General features: G+C 52.3%; 2 protein-coding genes and 1 long non-coding RNA gene across 4 annotated transcripts; all 3 read left to right on the forward strand.

Annotated features, from left to right (window-relative positions):
• The first annotated feature begins 33 nt into the window (after positions 1-33).
• Positions 34-1,897, forward strand: LOC127479738 (uncharacterized). The gene is made up of 3 exons (XR_007907669.1): positions 34-146; positions 638-728; positions 1,460-1,897. It is a non-coding gene; the product is annotated as an uncharacterized LOC127479738 (long non-coding RNA).
• Positions 1,898-2,666: 769 nt separating this feature from the next.
• Positions 2,667-5,349, forward strand: RPL11 (ribosomal protein L11). The gene is made up of 6 exons (XM_051807054.1): positions 2,667-2,779; positions 3,055-3,205; positions 3,582-3,688; positions 4,061-4,192; positions 4,539-4,649; positions 5,274-5,349. The coding sequence occupies exons 1-6, from the start codon at positions 2,774-2,776 to the stop codon at positions 5,301-5,303; spliced, it is 537 nt and encodes a 178-aa protein (XP_051663014.1). The 5' UTR covers positions 2,667-2,773; the 3' UTR covers positions 5,304-5,349.
• Positions 5,350-6,954: 1,605 nt separating this feature from the next.
• ELOA (elongin A) lies at positions 6,955-20,997 on the forward strand. Of its 2 annotated transcripts, none has more exons than XM_051807063.1 (11): positions 6,955-7,123; positions 12,026-12,082; positions 12,703-12,821; positions 13,616-14,813; positions 15,877-15,991; positions 16,330-16,485; positions 16,838-16,935; positions 17,175-17,355; positions 17,804-17,915; positions 18,187-18,338; positions 18,875-20,997. In XM_051807063.1, the coding sequence occupies exons 1-11, from the start codon at positions 7,052-7,054 to the stop codon at positions 18,934-18,936; spliced, it is 2,322 nt and encodes a 773-aa protein (XP_051663023.1). In that variant the 5' UTR covers positions 6,955-7,051; the 3' UTR covers positions 18,937-20,997. The 2 variants fall into 2 exon arrangements, with proteins under 2 accessions (XP_051663023.1, XP_051663024.1); XM_051807064.1 differs by having other exon boundaries at positions 16,333-16,485.
• The last annotated feature ends 643 nt before the right edge of the window (positions 20,998-21,640 follow it).

Raw genomic sequence — 21,640 nt, forward strand, 5'->3', positions numbered from 1 at the left:
GGGAAGCTCCCACCGGGGTCGCGGGTTCGAGTCCCAGCATAGCTCCATCCCCCCGAAATCTCGAATCCCTCCACGGGACACAGAGCCGGGAGATCCACGAGCCCTCTGGTCCTCTCTCTGGGCTGGGGAGACACCTCTCCCCCTGCGTGAGCTACCCCTGGGGGACAGGGTGGGGCAGGGAAGGAGCCTCCCAGGGCAGTGGGTACCCCCAGGGGACAGACCCCGCTGCCCTGCCAGGCTGTTGTGGTCGAGGGTTATAAAGCAGAGGTGTAAGTAAGGCTGTCCTGGGGAGGTTTGAGGCTGCTGTAGATCCCCGTGCTCACGAAGTGTCCATGCCGGCAGCGCAGCCTGCTCCGCTCTCACCGTGCCGGGAGGAAATGCCAGTGGTCACTGCCTGGCTGCTCCCGTGTTCGTTGACATTTTTGGTTTGCTTCCCAAGAGGGAGCAGGCAGCAGCGTTGCAGGCAGGACAGGATGCAGTGCCACGAGGACAACACGCAGGCAGGGGAGGGGGGGAAGCAGAGCAGGATGAAACCCCTCCTGCAGTGAGGGAAGGGACTGGAAGCACCCACTCCTCTCCCTCCCTGTGACAGTCACCTCTCTGCCCCACTCAGGAAACCTTTGCTTTCTGTCCCCAGATATGCAGGGTTCCTGCTGGTTATCACAAATACCTTTGGCATAGTCGCAGGAATTATTGCTCCCACTGCAGTTGGACTTTTCGTCAGCCAGGTAATTTGGGGCCACAGACCAACAGCACATCCCTGGAAAAAAAAAAACAACACCACAAATCTGCTCTCAGCAATGGATTTCTTTCTTTGCACTGAATCAAAAATTACACCAAGCCAACCCACTCTCCCAAAGAGCACATGGGATGTAACACCCAGCAAAACAGCTCAGCACTATTTTTGGGGACACAGGGATGACTCAGAAAGCAGGAAGAGCTCTGCATGGGACCCATCTGGGTGTACTTGGAGATGGGGAGAGGGTCGAGGGAGTGGAGTGAGGGGGAAGCTCTGTGCCAGGCAGGAAAGCTTCCTGAATTCAGCACAGCATGTAATGCTTCCGAAAATGCCAAGGCAGGAAATGGTTCTGCAACAAGAGGGGTCTGGCAATTCCTCCCTGTGAGCTGGTGGGTGCTGACACAGGTTGGACTGTGGTTGGAAGTGTCCAAGGCCAGGTTGGACAGGGCTTGGAGCAGCCTGGGCTAGTGGAAGGTGTCCCTGTCCATGGCAGGGGGTGGAACGAGGAGAGCTTTAAGGTCCCTTCCAACCCAAGCCATTCCATGATTCCCTGATTCCATATGTCTGGAGTTGAGCAAAGCTCTTCTGCTGTTGGCAGGAGTTACAAGCAGAGGATGGAGATGAGTCAACGCCTTCCCTAGTGGGTGGCAGCAGTTGGGTGGTCACTGCAAGGACACAAAGGGAAGGCTGACACCATCGTGCCCTATTTTTGCCCCCCAGGATCTCCACAGTGGCTGGAGGAATTCCTTCTTCCTCCTTGCAGCCCTCAACCTCTTTGGCCTGATCTTCTACACAGCCTTTGGCAGTGGGACCATCCAGGACTGGGCCAGGCAGGACAGTGCTGTGGGGTGAGAGCCACGAGCTTGGGAAGGGGCCCAGGGGAGCAGGGGTAGCACTTCCACCCACCTCTGTCCACCTCCTGACCCAAATCTGCTCCCCTGGGGAGGCACCAGCCCTTCACCCTGTGAGAAGGAGCACTGCAGCATGGACAGATCCCAAATGGGATCCATGGATTGCTGGCAAGCTGGACGCCAGCCAAGCCTGCAGCTATTTCCAGCAAAGCTGTTCTGAGATGAAGTAAATTGATAATGAAGCACTAACGTTAGTTTTTAACCAGAGGCTTTTCACACCCTCTGCACACAGACTGCCCACACTTTTTTTTCCTCTTCTTAATGAGACAAGCTGATTATTCATTTATCCTTCATCCTCTCTTAGAAGCAACTGGGGCAAAAAATAATTGATGGCATTGCAAAGCCCAGGCTGCAGCAGGGAGTGGGCTGCGATCCACCCTTGCTCCAGACTGTGCCAAAATGGTGCAAAAAGAGGATCCAGATCCCAGGCAGAGCCCCAAAACCCACCAACACTTTACTGAAAGAGTGAAGTGAAACTGAACTGTGTTCCCAAATCTGGTTCAAGGAATTTGGGGCTCTGAGGGTGTGAGAAGCTCTGATAAGTTACACTTGCTGCTGGTTGGGAGTGGAGAAGCTTCAGCATTGAGTCCAACTCCTGGCCCTGCACAGGACACCCCAAGAATTGCGCATCAATTGTTTTTCTGGGTTTGTTTTTTTTTCTTTCTTTCCCTTGTATTATTATTATTGCTGTTGTTGCTGTCAGGATCAAGTCCAATTCCTGGCCCTGCACAGGACACCCCAGAAATTGTGTTCCCTTTCCTTTCGTTGTTGTTAATATTATTATTATTACTGTTATCATTATAATAATTATAATAATAATAATAATAATTGTTATTGTCATAATTATCATTATAATAATTATTATTGTTATTGTCGTTGTTATTATTGTCAGTGATATTGTTATTATTGTTGTTGTTGTTATCATCATCATCCATTGTTATTGTACTTTAACTCGTTTCCAATCATCAGCAATAATCAATATCGGGGGCGGAGCCACGGCAGTCCCGCGGTTGCCATGGCAACCGCCCGCGCCGCCCTCCGTCCGCCAGGGGGCGCCGCCGCGGCCGCGCCCTCCCATAACCCCCCGCGGCGGCGGCGGGCCCGCCTCTTCCCCGCCTCCATCATGGCGGTGAGTGGCGGCGCCGCGGGCCCGGCCCGGCTCCATCCGCCGCCATCGCCCGCGCCGGGGCTCGCCCGGCCACGGCAGGAGCGGGACGGGCAGGCGGGACAACTGCGGGGGCGGGATGGGCGGGCAGCGCTCGGTGCGGCGCCCGTGGGGAGCGGTTGCGGTGACAGGCCGCGGCCCGCCCGCTGCTGGGGAAGGGGCGGCGGGGGCGCGGTGTCCGCCTGCGGGAGCCCTTCCCCCGGGCACCCCCGGTTACCGCCGGTGTGGTTTCTCCGCAGCAAGACCAGGGTGAGAAGGAGAACCCGATGCGGGAGCTGCGGATCCGCAAACTCTGCCTCAACATCTGCGTCGGGGAGAGCGGGGACCGGCTGACCCGCGCCGCCAAAGTGCTGGAGCAGCTCACGGGCCAGACCCCCGTGTTCTCCAAAGGTGAGGGGCAGCAACAGTTTGTTCCTGGTGGTTTTCCTGGCTCTTCCTGGTTGTTTCTCTTGGTTTCCTCCCTCTCTTGGGCGTGCGGAGGGTGCAGGGGCAGCGCCCCTCCCAGGAAGGGGCTCCGGTGTGGGAAGGGCCGCTCTGATGTGGGTCCTGCTGGAGAATTGAGGGTTTTAAATAATCAGGGGCTGGCGGGTGGTTGCGTCAGGTCCATTCTGCCTCCAGACTCTGCTGCTGCTCTGCCAACATCCCCAAAGAGAGGCCGCCTTGGCTCTTTTTAATTCTCTTTAATTTTTTTGGTGGTACGGAGCTCTGAACCCCCCGGGTGGGGATTCTCTGGCTGTTCCCTGAGTGCGGTTGTTGCTGCCCACAGCCCGGTACACGGTGAGGTCCTTTGGGATCAGGAGGAACGAGAAGATCGCTGTTCACTGCACGGTGCGCGGGGCCAAGGCAGAGGAGATCCTGGAGAAGGGGTTGAAGGTGAGAATTTGGGCTGGATCTTTGGTCTGTGGAAGAACAAAACCTCCCCGTTCCTAGTGAAGAGATGTGTGTTCCAAAATGCTGCACCTGATCTGGATGCCAGTCAGTCGTGGATACAGTCTGATACAGGGAACGTTCAGTTTCTTTGGGTGCTGTTTCATCCTTATTTATGAGCTCATTTTGGGAGGGAATTTGTCTTTGCTGCTGGGATTTCTGAGCAGCCTGGGGGAGGAAAATCTCAGGGATGAAGATTTAGTAGCATGTGAGCGGGTTGGGGGTCTGGTAGCAGCTGGCAGAACACGTTACTTGTTACTCCCAGGATTTGTTACTCTCAGTCAGTAACAAAATAGTGACCAACAACCAACGTTTCAGGTGAGAGAATACGAGTTGAGGAAAAACAACTTCTCAGACACCGGGAACTTTGGCTTTGGAATCCAGGAACACATCGATCTGGGCATTAAATACGATCCCAGCATCGGTATCTACGGCCTGGACTTCTACGTGGTGAGTGTTCCCTGCTTCCCTGCAGCAGCTGGGCTCGTGGGAAAGCTCTGGAAGGATAACTGCCTTCCCATGGAACTTGCTGCCAAGTGCTGGAAGGTAACCTTGGTTCTAACCTGAGATTCCCAGGCCTGCTGTAAAATCCTTGATTTATGGAAAGCCTCCCAAAAGCCTCTTCAGAAGCAAATACTGTTGCTTTGGGATGACACAGAGATAGCTGGGCTGGGTTTGGGGAGGGAAAGAGCAGCAGCACTGTGGAACTTCCAGGCTCCCCTCCTAGAGAAAGGTTTAATTTAAGAAAATCAATAAATACAGGGGGTGAAGCAGTGCTGTTGGCCTCCTCCTGCAGGTGCTGGGCAGGCCAGGCTTCAGCATTGCTGACAAGAAACGCAGGACTGGCAACATCGGGGCCAAGCACAGAATTGGGAAGGAGGAAGCCATGCGCTGGTTTCAGCAAAAGGTAAAGGCCCTCTTTGTTTTTCTATGCCAAGGATTCCCAAGCAAGAGTCAGCAAAATGCTTTGTGGAAGGGCTGCAGCAAGTTGCTGGGCAGGGGAAGATCTTGATCAGTGCTTAAATCAGAGATTTTTACTGCTCCAGAGCAGTAGAAGCTGCATTTGAGCACGAGGTGCTGTTCGTGCTTTTTTATTTGTGTGTGTGGTGAACTGAAAGAGCAGCTCTTGCAGGAGAGCTGGAAGGAGTGGAAAAGGTTTTTGGAGATGTTACAAGTACATGGATCACGAGTGATGGGGCAGGGTTAGGATTTGTTGCTCTGACCCTGCTCCCAGCTCAGCTGCCAGGCTTGGAGGATGGAGCTATCCAAATAAATCCTTGGGGCCATATAATGAATAATTGGATCATGAAGGGGAGCTGCTGAAGGCTGGGTTGGAAGTCTCAGGGGTGGGGACTGCTGATAGTTTTTCAGAGGTGGAAAGGATGGATGTTCTGTCTGGAGGCTCTTTACTCTGCCTGGACCTACACGGGTCATACCCTGCACAGGGAGGGCTCCAGCCTGCTCCTGCTGAATCCCTTTCCCCTCCTCCTGTCTCACTTGGTTCTTTTGTTTTTCTTTTTGTTTTTCACAGTATGATGGCATCATCCTTCCTGGTAAATGAGCAGTTCCTGTTACCAAAAAAGTAAATAAAATTTTCTAACCCCTTACTTGTGTTGTGAATTTTATGGGGGGGCTCTTCCAGACCTGGGAAGCTGCTGGGAGCAAGAGACACCTGCACTCGAAAGACAGGAGCTTTTCAGCTGGATTTGGAAGTGAAAACACAAGTTAAATATTGAAATTTCACAGGAAGTAAAAAATATTTTTTCCAGTTTTTCTCTCCAGATCCCTCAGACCTGCTTCTCCCTGAGATACAGCAATGCAAGAGCATCCTTACTGCCACCAGTCCCAAGGAGAAGCAGGACCTACATTGGGTGACACTGTGTCTTCAGAAAGTTATGTCAGGATTATTTTCTTAAATATCCAACCACACAGAGTCCTTCTCCTGCTGGTGCCTCCAGCCCTGGGTTCAATCAGAGTGTGAGTCACAGCAAACTCCAAGCCAACCTGCAAAACTACTTGGACACTGCAGCTCTAGACACTACTTTGCTGCAGCCCCATTTTAGAAAGCGCCAAAGTCTTTCCCCATGACATTATTTCCATTATTCAGCAGTTCCTGCGCCCCACACAAATCTCTGCAGATCCTGCCAGGTGAGCCCTGGCTCCCTGTGACTCACCAAATGCTGGGGCTGCTCTTACCTGGCTCTCAGACTGGTTAGTCCAGGGTGGAAGCACTGGGATTTGCAGGTTGAGGCACAGAGACCCTCAACTTTTCCCTTTCAACATTCTCCTCACCCCTCCCCGCCCCCAGACACCTGACTGCTTATATCACTTCTACATTCACAGCAGGCTTTTGGGGTGGTGTGGGCTCAGTGGGGGGCATGGAAAGGGCTGGACTCAGGTCCAGACTCAGACCTGAGATACAGCACTGCAAGAACATCCTCACTGCCAATCCCAAAGGGAAGCAGGAGTTATCCTGGATGTCCCCAGCCAAGGGCATTGCTGCAGCAACAGGGGAAGGCAGTGAACCACATGAGAAGTGGTTGAGGGTGCTTGGGAAAGACAAGGAGCTGCTGGAGAGTGTCCCGTGGAGGCCACAAAGATGATTAAAGGACTGGAGCATCTCTGTGACGAAGAGACTGGGAGAGCTGGCCCTGGTCAGTCTGGAGAAGGGAAGGCTGAGAGGATCCAACCATTTGTATGGATCCATCAATCCATACAAATACCCATCAACCCCTACAAATATCAATCCACACAAGTATCACCAAGGAGAGTCAGAGGATGGTGCCAGACTCTTTTCAAGTGACAGGACACGGAGCAATGGACATAAACTAAAACACAAGTTCCACCTCAACATGGGGCAGAACTACTTTCTACGGAGGGTGGCAGAGCCCTGGAACAGCTGCCTAGGGAAAGCGTGGAATCTCCCTCTCCGGAGACACTCCAAACTCACCTGGACGCGTTCCTGTGTCACTGGATGATCTCCAGGGGTCCCTTCCATCTCAATCACTCTGTAATTCCGTGGAAACCCGTTACGATCCCGGCAACGCCCCCTCAGCTCCCTCAGGGCCGGGCATGGCGGCCGCGCCCCCCTCAGCTCCGCCCTGCCCGCACTCAAGATGGCGCCGCGCGCGCCGCCGCCAGGCCTCAACATGGCGGCGCCGAACTCTGCCCTCACCCTTCATGGCCGGGGCCGCGCTGCGCCGCTTCCGCTTCCTGCCCGCAGCCAAGATGGCGGCGGCGGCGGGGCCGCGCCGTGTGCCCGGCGGGCGCTGAAGCCGCTTCCGCCGCCCGGCCCGGCCAGCACTAAACATGGCGGAGTCGGTGCTGGAAGTCGTGGGCCGGCTGCAGGCGCGGCTGGCGGGCAGCGCCGAGCCAAAGAAGGTGACGGCGGCTCCTCCGGCCCGCCGGGGGGGGCCCGACGGCGGGGAGGGGGCGCGGGAGGGCGCGGGGAGCGGCGCGGGGCCTGCCCACCGCCGCGGGTCCCCCTCCGCGGAGTGCCGTGCCCGGCTGCGGTCCGTGGGGCGAGGCGGGCAGGCGGTCCGGGGGCTGTCCGCGATGGGATCCCCTGCTCTGTCACCAGCCCGGGCCGGGCTCGTTGCAGCGGGCTGCGGTCCCTTTCGGGGTGCCCCCCTGGCAGCGGCGGGCAGGGGTCCCGTGTGGGGTCCCCCCGTGGCACGGGTGGGGTGCGGGCAGGAGTCCCTTTTTGGGGTCCCCCTGTGGCACACGCGGGGTGCGGCTGGGCAGGGATCCGTTTTGGGGTCCCCCTGTAGCAGTGGCGGGCAGGGGTCCCTCGTGGAGTCCCCCCGCCACAGTATCGGGCCGGGCTCCCTTTTGGGTACCCCCCGTGGCAGTGACAGGCGGGCGTCCCTTTTGGGGTCCCCGCTGGCAGGGGCTGGGGCGCGGTTGGGCATCGGGAGAACTCGCCGGAAGAGTCTTTCCCTGGTGACGTGTTCCCCGTGGAGGAGCCGCGGTGCCCGAGCGGGGGCAGGAGGGGACGGGGCGGGGGGGGCACAACCGCGGGGCTGGAGGGGGAGCGCGGGGGGGACGGGACCCCCTGGCACCGCCGCGGGCGTGGGTGGGGGCGAGGGGCTGGCTCCGTCTGGGGGAGTTTCTTGGCTCTTCTTGCCCCTTCTCCACGCCGGGAACGTGCCCGCTGCCAAAATGTGCTGCCCGCAGCAGCTGCCGTGGGGCGGCCGCTGTGCTCGCATTGCCCCGACCTGCCCCGGCTCGGCGTGCTCGGTGACATTCGGCTGCCGGCAGCGAATTGTCCCCTGCTGGGACAAACCGGCCTCCCGAGCTGCTTTTTCAAGGGAAATTTTGGAGTTACGGTTGATCCCGGGCGTGCTGTGAACCCGTTCTGCGAGATGTCCTGTTTTAAAGGGGGAGCATCTGTTGTGGCTGCTCACGGATGTTTGGTTCGTGTTTTGTGTAGTTCGGGTGAAAGAGGAGGCAGGGAGGGCTGTGCAGGTGCTCTGTGCTTGTCTGGCTTTGTTTAACTGAGGCAAACACCTGCAGAACTCTCTTTCTAAGATCTCCTGCTGCCCAGGAAGAAGAGTGGATGATCAAGTGCTGACCCTTTGAAATGGGAGCCCCTGCACCAGCTCCAGCCTCGCTGGGGGTGATGTGATAGGATCAGGTTACTCTCCTCATCCTGTCAGCCAGGGCCAGGGCAGGGTTTAACTGGTGGAGCCCCAAATGGAGCTGAGGGACTGCCAGGGAGCCAATTGCAAGGGGTGTGGGCTCTGTGGTGCCGAGAACACGGGCGAGACTTCAAATATTGCACAGAGAATTAGTGCTGCTGTTCCCTGACCCTTGTGTCAGCTTGGGGCAAGAAGTGCTTGTGTGTGTTTCTGGGGCGCTGCAGGACTTGGGGCACTGTTTGCACAGCCTGACTCTCTCTCCAGTGACCTCGTGGAGTAAAGTGGTTTCTTGCTCTGTTGATCCTGTGCAGTCTTGCGAGGGCGGGCAGAGGAGGTAGAGCAGGGTGGTGACACCAAAACCTTTTCCCTTCCCCAGCAGAAAGGTCTTTTCATCTGTACTCTTGATTTCTGGTACCTTTCCAGCTATATCCTTGAAAGCATTAGTGTTTTAAAGCTTGAATTTAGTAGCCATTGCATTTCTTTGATGGATTTTCTGAGGATCTTCGTGTGCCATAAAAGTTTACCCTGCCAGCAGGACAAATCCACGGCATCCCTGGGTGCTGCCCACACCTTACACTGTTTCCAGTCTTCACTTTTCTTGCCTTGTCCTTTGAAAATGTCATATCAGGAACGTGAAAGAACAATATTTGCCCAGTAAAGTGTTCAACTCGTTGCCTTGCTGAAAGGTGTTAAGTATTATTATTGATTTTAGGTGAAAATTGGCACAGAATGGCGTGAGGGAAATCTTGGACAGTGCTGTAATGGTTTGGAAAGTCTTTTTTTTCCCAGCAGAGAAGGTACAAACTCTGCTGCAGGACTGAGGGAAGAAATAGGAGAAGGAAAACATGAATAAGAGCATCTTCACGGAGAGGAAGCAGCCAGTCTGTGCTGGAGTAATTTGATATTAATCTGTGTTTTTAGTGTCGTAACGGTCTGGATGAGTTTTAGAATAAGAAAACAATCCACCCATGTTCAACAAAACCTGATTGGAGCTGGAACCAAGGGAAGTTTTCATGGGTTGTGTCTTGTGGCTGATTGACTGGAACTCTGCTCTGCACTGGGGTGTTTTGGAAGAGCTTTGTCCTGTGTGTTTGATCTGGTGCCTCCCAAGATACAGGCCTGGTGTTCTCTGTCTTCTGCCTGGTCGCCTTTTCCTCACAGGACTCGTAGGATCTTGGTTTTTTCTGAGATGAGCTGCCAGATTTAGAATCACAGAATCATTAGGGTTGGAAGAGACTTCCAGGATCATCGAGTCCAACCTTTGACCCAACCCTTCCATATCAACTCAGTGCCACATCAAGTCATTCCTTGAACACCTCCAGGGACGGTCACTCCACCACCTCCCTGGGCAGCCCCTTCCAATGCCTGACCACCCTTTCCAGGAAGAAATTCTTCCTGATGTCCAAAATTCTTCCTGATGTCCCTTGGAGTGGGTTTGGCTGATTTCAGTGGGATGCACTCCATCAGCTCATTTCCATGGGAAGTACACATTAGTACAAGTTTTTAAGCCTCACTGCTTTGGATTTGTCTCACTTTGTGCATCTCATGCACGAGGACTTGTGCTCCACAGAGGCTGCAGGCGTTGACTGAAGTGGGTGTGGAATAACCCAGCTCCCTGTGAGACGTGTTCTGGATCAAATGTGTGGGTCCCCTGGTCTCAAACCACATTGAGAACAGCATTCCCATTGAGAACAGCGCTTTTCTTCCTGGAATTCAGCCCTGAAGGCAACAAATAACTAAAGAGCTGTGGGAAATGCTACAGTGGGGTGTAGCTAGAAAATAATTGAGAGGCTTTATGGATACCAGAACAAGTCCTCCCCAGGCTCTTATTCTCATGGTGGGATTTTGTAAGCTCTGAAACAACCTCTCTAGGAAGTTAATCAGCTTAAAGGGATGCTGTTGTCTTAATAGTGTCCTGTTTGACTTTTTCTAGCTCGTGCAAAATCCACCCTTCTTCCCCTTCCAGTGGACCTTTGTGCACACTAGTCCAAACTCCTTTGCTGTCATTGCCAGAAGAATCTTGGCCTTCCTAGAGGGATCCTGACTCAGGAATTGTGGCAGGCCTTGCCTGTCTGGGGGAAGGCAGCAGAGCTGGGCTATGTCTCTGCTGTCTCTGGTTTGATGGCTTCAGTTGCCAGTGCACTTGTTGAGCAGCTGGGCTGGCAAGGCAACAGAGCAGTTACTCTTGGTATCACTGTTTCAGTCTTCTAAAAAACAAGAAAACCGAAACCTTGTGTCACGGTTATTAAGTCCTAAATATAAAAGAGTTGGTTTCTAGTGAACAGGAAGTGTCCTGGTTTTGCTTAAGCCAGGTGAACCCTCGGTGTCGAGGAGGGTTTTCTCTCTCGAGGCTAAAAGAACTCATTTCCTTCAAAAGGGAGACTTGTAAAGCTCTCTGACCCTTGCATGGTGGACGTGAGGGTGACTGGAATAGCTGAGGCTGACAGTGCTGATTTGAGCACGAGCACAGTGTTTTAAAGAGAAGATCTGGATCAGGGGCAGCCCTTTGTATGGCATATAGCATAGGAGTGCTGAGCAAAGCCTGGGCTGTATAGGGGCTATAATAATGGGAATGCTGATGAGGCTGGACTGTGGCTATAGCTGAGCTGTGGGAAATAATGTGAGGGGCAACAGTGCTGTCAGATGTGTTCTACCATGTGCTGTAGCTACAGAGCCAATAGACGTGGGTGAAGCAATGTCCCAAACCACCTGGGTGGCAGAGGTACAAGTACATCCCATTCACCTTGAATCCCACAGTCATTAGGGTTGGAAAAGACCTTCGAGACCATCGAGTCCAACCTGTGACCAGTCCCCACCTTGCCAACCAGACCAGAGCACTGAGTGCCATGTCCAGTCGTTCCTTGAACACTTCCAGCCCATTCCAATGTCTGGCAACCCTTCCAGTGAAGAAATTCTTCCTGATGTCCCACCTTAACCTCCCGTGGTGCAGCTTGAGGCCGTTGCCCCTTGTCAAGCTCCTGCACCTTGTTGCTGGGGTGACATTGGAGTCCCTGTCCCATGGAGTGGCTGTAGGTGCTGACAGGGCCTCGCTTGGGGTGCGTGGAGGAAACACTTCCCTGGTGTTCAGTGAAGGGAAGAGAAACGAGTGGGATGAGAGGCAGAGGCCGTGGAAGGGCTCAGGAGCCTTTTTAGCACCTGGGAGCAGAGAGACTGTCAGCAGCACTGGCCCGGGGGGGGTCAGCACAGGAGACACAGGTTCCCCTTTTAGGTCTTTTAGAGCATCTTGAAATCTTCCTTCCCCTTTTTTTTTGTGTTTGTTCCCACCTCCCTTGCCAAGGGATTCGATTCCAGCGCCGCTTTCCGAGTCCTTCCTTCCTCTTGCTGCGTGCCTCTTCCCAATGCTTTAAGCCAGATTTAAGTTGCAGGCCCGTGTGAGGAAAACATTAATATTTGATTGCGTTACAAGACTCAGATGTGTTCTCTTAGGCAAAGAGATGATAATTTCTTTACAGTTTGCCCTTGTGTTCAGCTACTCAGGAGCTCTTTTGGAGCGAGACAGCAGCTGGCAGCCACTTGGATCTTCCTAACAGGCTCTCAGGCAGTGCAGAATTTTCCTCCTCCCTAATCCCGGTCTGTGGTTCCGTGTGACAACTCCTGAACGCTTTTCCTCTTGTCTCCACAGCTGCTGAAAAGTCTGAAGAGGCTCTCAGAGTTGCCCATCACAGTTGACATTCTCGTGGTAAGAGCTGTGAAATCTGTCCCTCTTTCATCGTGTCTGTCGAGTCACGGGATAAGTGTTTTCCACGGAAATGCTGCTTTCCCTGGAAGGGGGTGTGTTTCCTTGGCCACCTGCTCCAGCCTGGTGTCACGGGCGTGATTGTGATAAGGTTCTGGAAGTGCCAGGAACGGGCAAGGAGCGTGTCAGAGCGGGTGGGAAGCCACGGAGGACAGTCTGTCATCCTCAGTTCTTCCAAAAGCTTAACACTTGACTGGGATATGAGAGTCGGAGAGGATCCCAGTGATAAATCAGCATGAAATTAGGAAGAGAGCTAATCCTTAAAATTATTGATGGCTTCTGTTCTCAAATTTATCAGCTACCATGGCAAATACTAACCTGGTTTATTAATACACATAATTAGACTCAGGTAGGATTAAGTCTTTGATTTACCCATAGTAAATGACATAATGTCAGCAGGAAACATGGTAAATGTGGTCTCTTTGCTGCTAGATCAAGGAACTTTATCCCTACCTCTCAGCAGGAGGTGGTGTGTTGACTTCATTGACTCCTTAGGAAGCTTAGCAGGGGTGAGAATGCCCGTTTTGCTAAGATGGATTCATGTTCTTGGCTCTCCCACGCAGGAGACGGGTGTTGGGAAGACTGTGAACAGCCTTCGGAAGCACGAGCTCGTGGGAGACTTTGCCAAGGACCTCGTGGCCAGGTGGAAGAAGCTGGTGCCAGTGGCCCAAGAGGCAGAGCGGTGAGTGAACCTCATGGATGAGCCTTGGGATGTCTCTGCAGGGGACATCATAAACCTCTCTGGCCAAGGAAGCAAAGTGAAGGCTCTGGAAAAGCTCATAAAACAAATGTCTAACTCTGCCTGGGGGTTTTTGCCTGGTTTTGGCACAAACTTCCTGCCTTTGCTGGCTGATGGCTGCAGTTTTGTGTGGAAGTAGGGGGGCCAATTTTCAAGAATTTGATGGAGAGATTAACAGGAGATGCCAGAAGAGTGCCTTAAATAAAGCAAGAGCTGCAATGTGCTTGCTTCCCATTTTATGGTGCCAAAGACAGGAAGTTCCAGGCCCAAGGAAAGGAAGTGGCCTGCTTTGAAAGAAGGCTTTTATGAACCAAAACCCTGGGGAAACTGGGAGTTGCTGACAGCAGGCATGTTGCAGTAACAAAGCTGTGTTGAACCCAGCAATGAGATCAAATAGATTTGAGTGATAAAGACCCAGTTATTCATTCCTATGTGCTTCCCTGGGAACTGGGTGACATTCCCCATGGGCACCACACAGCCAGGGAGAAGGTTCTGTGCACATCTGTCTCTAGTTCTAATAAAAGTGTTTAATCAATTCTTGCACTAGAAATGCAGTTTTTAAATCCCTGAACGTTGCCATACCTGAGAAAATCAGTGGCATTCTCACCACAAAACTACCAAATACAGCCTTAGTCTTCTGTAAGAGATGTTCCAGTCCACATGGTCTGTAGGGATTGGCTCTTTTCAGTCACAGTGGGAAGTTTTAATCTAACTGTTTTGGTTTTTTCTCCCCTCAGAAATAACCTGGACTCTGAAGACCGCGACTACGAGAGGAGCAGCTCGAGCAAAAGACATCAGGAGTCCTCCCTCAGAGAGGATGAGGAGCCTGACCAGGATTATTCAGAACCCTTCCAGCCATCTTGCAGCCAGTCCTACAGCCCAGATCATAGGGAAAAGAAGTCCAAAAGGTATCCCAGGCCTGAGAGAGCCCATGAGACTTACGGCTATAGCAGCCACCAGGGGAAGGGTTGGGGCAGATCTTCCCCGGTGCTCTCTTCAGATCAGGAGTACTCGGACTGTGGACAAGCTGTGTCACCTGAGCCGAGCGAGAGCCCTCAGGATATGGACACAGACCCTTATGCCTCTGAGGAGCAGGAAGAACCCCCAGTGTTCCACCGGAAAGCCAGCAAAGGCCACAGCTTTCAGGAGAAGCTCGTGGGAGGCCGGAACTCCGGTGACTTCTGTGACAAAGGGAACACGAGTCGAAGCAAAGAGCACAAATCTCACAAGAAGCAGCGACTTGATGGCAGGGGGGACGAGAGGACCTCTGCCTTCAGCCCAGAAAGATTGCACAAGACCTCTTTTAAAGAGCAGCTCCGAGAATCCCCGGTGGCAGCGGCCGGCAAGGAGAAGCAGAGGACGTCAGATGGCACCAAGAAGGAGAAGAACCGAGAAAGCAGCACCTCCAAAAAGGAGAAGCTGCACACGGAAGAGTCTTTGGACAACCACGTTAAGAAGCAAAAGCATCGGGACTCTGAAAAAAGCAAATTGGAGAAGCCCAAGCCGAGCCTGGAGAGCTCCAGCACGGAGCGGGAGAAGCGGAAAGCTGAGGCTGACTCGTCAAACAGGGTCAAGGAAAAGGGGCTTTCTGGGAGCTTAAAATCCTCGGAGGGGAAGCGCAAAATCTCCGACGTGGACAAAAAATCGGCGGGTTTTTCCTCAAATTCTGGGGAGGGGGAAGCGGAGGATGAGTTTGAACAGCCTACCATGTCCTTTGAGTCGTATCTCAGCTACGACCAGCCCCAGAAAAAGAAAAAGAAAGTGGTCAAACCCTCGGCTGGGTCAGCGGGGGAGAAGGACCGAGGGCACAGCAAACAGAACGGATCCAAAGCCAGCAGCAACAGCTCGAGCTCGAGTCAGAAAAGTCCAAGCCACAAGAAAACAAGTGAGAAAAAGGCAGAGAAGAAACCTCCAGAGCCTCCTAAACCAAAGAGGGTAAGGTTTGGAAGGATGTGACAGTGAGCAAAGAAGGCAGGATCAGCTGCTCTCGGTCCTCTGCTGTCTGGGGCTTGTTGGTTTTCCCCTTGGAAAAGTGGGTGAAGAGGGAGGGGAAGAAAGAAATGCAGTGGGTGTTTTTTATGCTTATTATTTTGTGTTTGGTCAAAAAATGGGGAGAGTAAAAGAGAAAACCTTCAGCTAAATACTCATATGGAAGAGTATTGGACAGTGATGCACTTGTTAAACAGGCAGAGTATCTGTAGAGGTGAGTCAGCTCAGAATCCAGCCCAGTGTTCAGTGCATCTCCTGCTAACAAGGTTCCCATGTGTCCCCTCTCAAGTATTTACACTCTAAAATGAGTCTTTTTTTATCTGTATTGGTACTACAGTTTTGTTAATTAAATCTGTTGGTATCCAGAAATGGGAGAACTGGTGTTACAGGCAGCTTATTCTAAAAGACAAACCTTCTTTTGTGAAAGCCTGGAAAATGAGCAGTATTTCTGTTCGTATTCATTGTCACATGGGTACCAGGGCTTGGTGTATAAATAGGGACTAACATATAAAACCTTTACTGTTTCATCCTTTTACTGAACTTTGAAGCACTTGGCTCTTCAAAAATTGTTTTTTATAATGTTAACAGCATTTAAAATTCTGCTTTGCCATTCATTCTAAAACGTGCCTCATATCAAAGTTTTAAGTTTCCCTCAGTTTGTGACATTCCCTCCTCTACCACTGCAGAGTTTTTTTGCAGCAGGAGGAGAAGAGGCAGAACAGGTAAATGACATATCAAGGATATGTTTCTGCTTGTCCTGGGTAGGTTAAAGATGTGGATGGCTCTTACTGGAGGAAGCTGAGTGATTCAGATCCCAGATTTTGGCTTCTTCATATTGACAGCCTAGTCAGAGCCACCCCCGAGGCTGTTTCCCAGTGGGAAGTGATCAGCATTGAGTGGTTTATTCAAACTGTGCAGAAGAATGCAGTTCAGTGCTGTTTGTACACTGGTGGGATGTCACATTCTCCTGTACTCCTGTCTCACTTGCATGTCCATCCTCTCTTTCCAGATAATCTTAGATGTGGTACCAACGTTACCAGACATCCCACTGCCCCCGATCCAGGCCAACTATCGTCCTCTTCCCTCCATCGAGTCCATTACTTGCTCCCAGACAAAAAGGAAAGGTATGTTGGGCAGGAAAATAGGTTTGGAACGAGCCAGTTTGTGGGAGAGAGCAGGAGTGGATGCTGGCTGGGTCCAGGTCTTTCTGTTGGGCTCTTTTCAGAGAAAAGCAGCTGCTTTCCCACCTGCTCCGGCAGAAACGAGGAAAATCCTTTGCTGACCCTTCTTTGGGGTTTGGGCTTTGGGCTTTCCCTTCCTGAGAGAGGTTGCAGGTCTCCTGGAGAAGGCTTTGCCCGTGGGGTTGCTCCTGGATTAATCCAATTTGTGTCTCTGTGGTGTTCATCGGGGTGGGCTCTTCATTTCTCTGCTCCCTTCTCACTCCGAGTCCTTCCCCTCACAGCAGTGTCCTCGCCGGTCGAAGAGAGCGAAGCAGGTTTCACAGGCCGACGGTTAAACTCAAAAATGCAGGTGTACTCGGGCTCCAAAACCGCCTACCTCCCAAAGATGATGTCCTTGTACCAGCAGTGCATCAGAGTCCTCAGCAACAACATCGACTGTAAGTGCCTTGCCTCAGTTACACTGAAATTTTGGCAGCTTGTTTGTATAAATCCCGGCAGCGCCTGGAGCGTGGGAACACCTGCCCCTTGTCACAAATATGGGACAGATCTCCCTGAAAGCTCATGTGCTGCAGGGATCAGCACCCAGAATGCTTTCAGGCAGTGCTAAAGCGCTGGGAATTGTGGCAAACAGAGCCTGCATGGGCACTTCTTAACCTGGAGGTACCGGTGCCTCAGGTTCATTTCCCCTTCCCCTGCAGTTTTTCCCACTGCATTTGAAGGTGTCAAACCCTTTCCTAGGCAAGGAAGGAGCAGGACAAATAATACTCTGTGCATCTTGCTTCTCTCTAGCAATCTATGAAGTGGGTGGTGTCCCTTTCTCCGTGCTGGAGCCGGTGTTGGAGAGATGCACCCCGGAGCAGCTGTATCGCATCGAGGAATGTAATCATGTGAGTGCCTCAGCTGGGAAGGGATGTGACATGGAACAGTCATGTTCTGTCCTCATCTGCAGTAGCAGAATAGCAGAGAACAAAGGGTTTTTTTATAACAAGAGTTGGCTTTTGATAGTCCTGAGTTCCTGGTTTTCCCATCTTGCCCCTCTGCGGAATTCCAGCGACGCCGGTGCCGAGGGGAGAGGGGAGTGGAGGTGTGCCCGGAGGGATGCCAGCTCCGTGTGGGTTTGTTTCAGGTGCTCATTGAGGACACGGATCAGCTGTGGCACAATCACTGCCTCAGAGATTTCAAGAATGAGAAACCAGAGGAGTTCGAGTCGTGGCGGGAGATGTACCTGCGGCTGCACGACGCGCGCGAGCAGCGGCTGCTCATGCTGGCGCGGAACATCGGCTCGGCCCACGCCAACAAACCCAAAGGTGGGGCTGAGGGAGGGTGTTTTGGGGTGACTGGCTTAAAACTAGTCCAGTTTAGGAGGTGCATAGCTCTGGGTTCTTTATGTGGTGGCCTTTGCTTCTGGGTTTGGCAGCCTCTCGCTCTCGTCCCAGCGGTGTTGATGCGGAGCGATCTTTTGGTATTTTACAGCAGGAATGTTTAGGGCTGAATGCTGGGATTGAAGAAAAGTAGAGTGGGGAGAATCATTCCTGCTCTTTTGATGAATGTAATGAGAACTCCTGAGCTGATCAGTCTGATTTTTCACAGCTCATGCTGTGACTGCAAGAGGTTCAGACCTTGGGGAGGAGACTTGTTACCAGAGCTTGGGAGTGGATGGACTGGGGAGAGGTGGATGAACTTGAAGACAAGCACTGAGGAGCCTCCTTTATAGTAAGCTGAATCTAAGTGATGTTTCCCTCTGGCCTCTTGCAGGGAGAGTGGCCAAAATGGCATTTGTGAACTCTGCAGCGAAGCCCCCTCGGGATGTACGAAGGAGACAAGAGAAGTTTGGAACTGGAGGGCCTCTTCTGCCAGAGAAGACCAAGTGAGTGTTTCTCAGTAGCTCTTGCTGCTCAGGACCTCCTACCAGCTTCCCCCTGAAGCTCTGCATCCGGGCAGGAAAGGATACTGAGTGTCTGGGAGCTCCTTTTGCAGTGAAAGTTGTAACTCTGCTGGGCTGTTTCTTGCTGGGAAGTACAGAGGTGGTTCCACGTGGTATCAGCCGTGGTGCTGTTGGCAAACATGGCTCATGGCTGTAGAACTGCATCAAACTGTGGTGAACCTTTACTGAAATGCCTGTCCCCTGTGTGTTTCAGAATCAAACCTGTCCTGTACACATCCAGCAAAAGCCACGCTCGAGTGAGTGACGAGCAGTCCTACGATGGGCCCAGCACCAGCAGTGCCCACTCTGTCCCATCTTCAGGTAGCACCTTCTCCTCCTTCGACCCCAGGAAACCCCCAGTGAAGAGTAAGTACAACCTGCAGAACATCCCTGTGGCCTCTTTTTGCTCCTTCTTCACCAACAGCTGCTTGTGCTGCAGGAGAATTCCAGGCTATGCAGGAGGGTTTGATGTTGGCATCTCCTCTCCCTGAGGAGAGCCTGTTCAAACTTGTTTCACAAGGGAAAGCACAGGGAAACATCCAATTCACTTTTTCTTCTCAGAGCTGACTGTGTCAGCCTGTCCTACTGGCACCAGTGCCCTCCTGCTGTCCTGTGTCTGTCCAGCTGTTGGGAACTATGAAAATGTGGTGGAGTTCTCTTGGGAGGGAAGCAGGGAGGGTTTAACCAGAGGTCTGTGTTCTTGCAGTGCAGAAAGCAGTGGGTTCTCCTCAGTCTGTGACCTGATAAATAGGATGGGCCACGATCAGAGAGCACACACTTACCAGGGCTGCAGCTTTGAATTGCTCTCTGCTCTTACTCTGCCACTGCTCCTTTCATGTGTGGGAGTTTGTTGTTTGATTTGTCTTTTTTTTTTTTTTTTTCCCCTTCTTTCTCCGTTGCAGAAATTGCACCAATGATGGCAAAGACTATCAAAGCTTTCAAAAACAGGTTCTCTCGGAGATAAGTTTGCAGTGCTGACCTGGGACTTTCTCTCACGGGAAGGAGTGGCACTGGAGGGGGAGAAGGTTCCCAAACAGCCCTTACCCTTGGACTCTTTGGAGGCTGCAGCTGCTGGGAGAAGCTTCAATCTGCACAAGATGACGGCACAGTATTTTATCTTTTATTCTGGTCCCTTTCTCAGTGTCAAGCCCCCCCTCTTTCCCCCCTGCCCTCAACATCCTGTTTCTGGCTTTGGCATCCGTCGAAAGAAGGGTGTACAGAATCTCCTGACACAGGAAAATGTGAAGTCTTGGCACCTGCTGAGAGTGGAAGATCCAGAGACTTATTTACTATTTAACCTCTTAATAAATTATGAAATGGTTTTAATTAATATTTTGCCCCTCTACCCTGCTGTGTTATTTATGTTGCTCCCAGTAGTCTCTCCCCTCCCAGTCCAGTGCAAGGGGTCATCCTCTGTGACTTGAGCTGGAATCCATCTGTCTGAGTGGAAACTGGGTGTCACGGGAGTCTTTCCTTGTGATCTGGTACCTGCTGGGCCCAAAGTCTCACCTGGAGACTCTGGGACAGGTAGGGCTGGTGGCCCATCCACTTGTCACTCCTTCAGCAAGTGCATCGAGTCCCGAGGCTTCACTCCCTGCTCGTGTGTGTTAATAAAACCTGAGCTCTTGACCTTCCCCCCTGCTGTTGCTGTAGATCCTGTACAGATGCTTTTGTGGCCGTGCAGGGATGCCAAGAGCCTTTGGGGACGTTTCCTCTGCTGCTGTTGTTGTCTTCTGCTGGCTACTGGGAATAAAATTGCAAGGGATTGGGGAGGAATTTTACTGTGCACCAAGTGGGATTTTAACTTTTTATTGGGAGAGGAATAGGGGACTTTGCAATTGAAAGAAGTTTTTAAATATCAATGAAGGCACAGTTTGCCTCTTTTAGTGGAAAGAAGGAATACTTTTATCTTGTTTTCTGTGTGGAATTGGAAAGGATTTATTTCCAGTTTGGAAGCTGGTGCCTAAATCCTGTCTTTGCCTCTGTATGTTTTGCTCTGCCCCCTCTTTGGAAGAGTCCAAGGACTGTGGTCTCTGAACCTGGAACCACTTGAACGAGGTTGGAGGGAAGTGAGTGACAGAACGTGGTTGTTCTAACGTGTGTCCTTCACAGCAGGAGTTCAAAAGGCTCCGTTGTACTTGGTGTCTGAGGAGCTGGAGCTCGGGAAGGAAAAGGTGTGTGAGGTGACACGGTGGAGCCAGTGGCTGGTGGGAGTGTGAGGAAGTGCCCTGGGGCTCCTGGGAGTGTCAGAGCCCGGTGCTGCTGAGGGGTGTGGTGGCAGCTGGGCTCGCTGGACACACCCAGGCTGTGCCATGTGGAGCCTCGTGGGGAAGGTTTCTGCTCGTGGGTTGTGTCTGTCCCCAGGTGAATTCCTCAGGGCTGGTGCAAGCAGAGGATGGGGCTGGTGAGACCCAGGTCTCGTGGTGGCCTCTGTGAGGGCTCAGAGGCCCGACTGGATCGGAGAGGGGAGGGATTCTCCTGTTCCAAGCCATATTTGCTGCCCTAGGACTTCACTGTCTGGGTGGAAAAGATGCTGGTAGTGGATGCTGTTGTTGTTGGCAGCTCCTGAGAAGCTCTGCTGCTGGCTTTCCGTGGCTGCCAAATCCCAAACCGGTGGAGTTGTCTGTGTGCACTGACCGGGGGAAACCTCGCTGGGAAGGGTCCTCCCTGGAGGGCTCTGGAAAAATCCCTGTTTGCTTCTGCTTTCTCTTGGGTTGTCTGTTTCTTTCCTTTTTTTTTTTTTTTTTTCTTTTTCTCCCTCCCTTTTAAAAGATTTCTTGCTTTAAAACCATTCTGTCTGCTGTTTATTTGGTCTGTTCTTTTCTTAGTTTGAAGTTCTTGGAAAAATGTTCTCAGACTCTCATGTGCTGTAAGTTTGTTACAGTCCCAGATGCTTAAATGTTACCGTGCAGCATCTTCAGTGTGTGTTGTGCTGTAAAATAATGGCTCCTTACTCCTGCGTTTTTGCTGTATTTAATTTTGCTGTATTTTTAATTAGATAACAATATATTCTCTTTCTGCTGACCGTTGTGCTACCGTTTATTTCTCCTCTGTACTTGGGGCAGGGGCAGAGGGGAGGGAAGCAGAGCTTGGCATCGTGTTCAGACACGATGGAGCTTCCAACAAAGGAGCTGGGTGATGCCCAAGAACAATTTTGGGCGCTGCTAAAACTGCCAGTTAATTAATACTCCAGCTCAATATTCAGAGGGGGGTGTTGCCCAGTCGTTGCTGTTTTGGGGTGATGCTCCTTCCCTCTCAGAGCAGCCCCTTTGCTCCAGGCTTTGCCAGCTGTGTCCGTGTTTTAGCTCTGTGGGATGGCAGGGAGGTGACCCTGTGTCTGGAGTGACTCTGCTCTGTGCACCCCACGGGGATGATGCCAATTCTTTGCCCTTCCCTTCCTTTTGCTCGGACACTACAGGGCAGAGGAGGGTTATCCCCCGACCGGGAGCAGAGGAGGGTTATTTCCATGGGATAAGTCTGGGATTAAAGTGCTCATTCCCAGCCTTGTGCAGTTGTTCTGTGCTCCACCACACACAGAGGACCGAGCAGAGCTGCCTCTTCCCCCTTCCCCGCCCCATCCCGGCGGGATGAGTTGACGGGAGTGAGGAGAGGGGGGAGGGATTTGGCCTCGTTTGTATTTTGGTCCCATAACTGTGTATATACGATTT

This window comes from Manacus candei, unplaced genomic scaffold (assembly GCF_025592945.1).
Source record: "Manacus candei isolate 608988 ecotype Guabito, Panama unplaced genomic scaffold, ASM2559294v1 h1tg000070l, whole genome shotgun sequence".
Classification (NCBI taxonomy): domain Eukaryota; kingdom Metazoa; phylum Chordata; class Aves; order Passeriformes; family Pipridae; genus Manacus; species Manacus candei.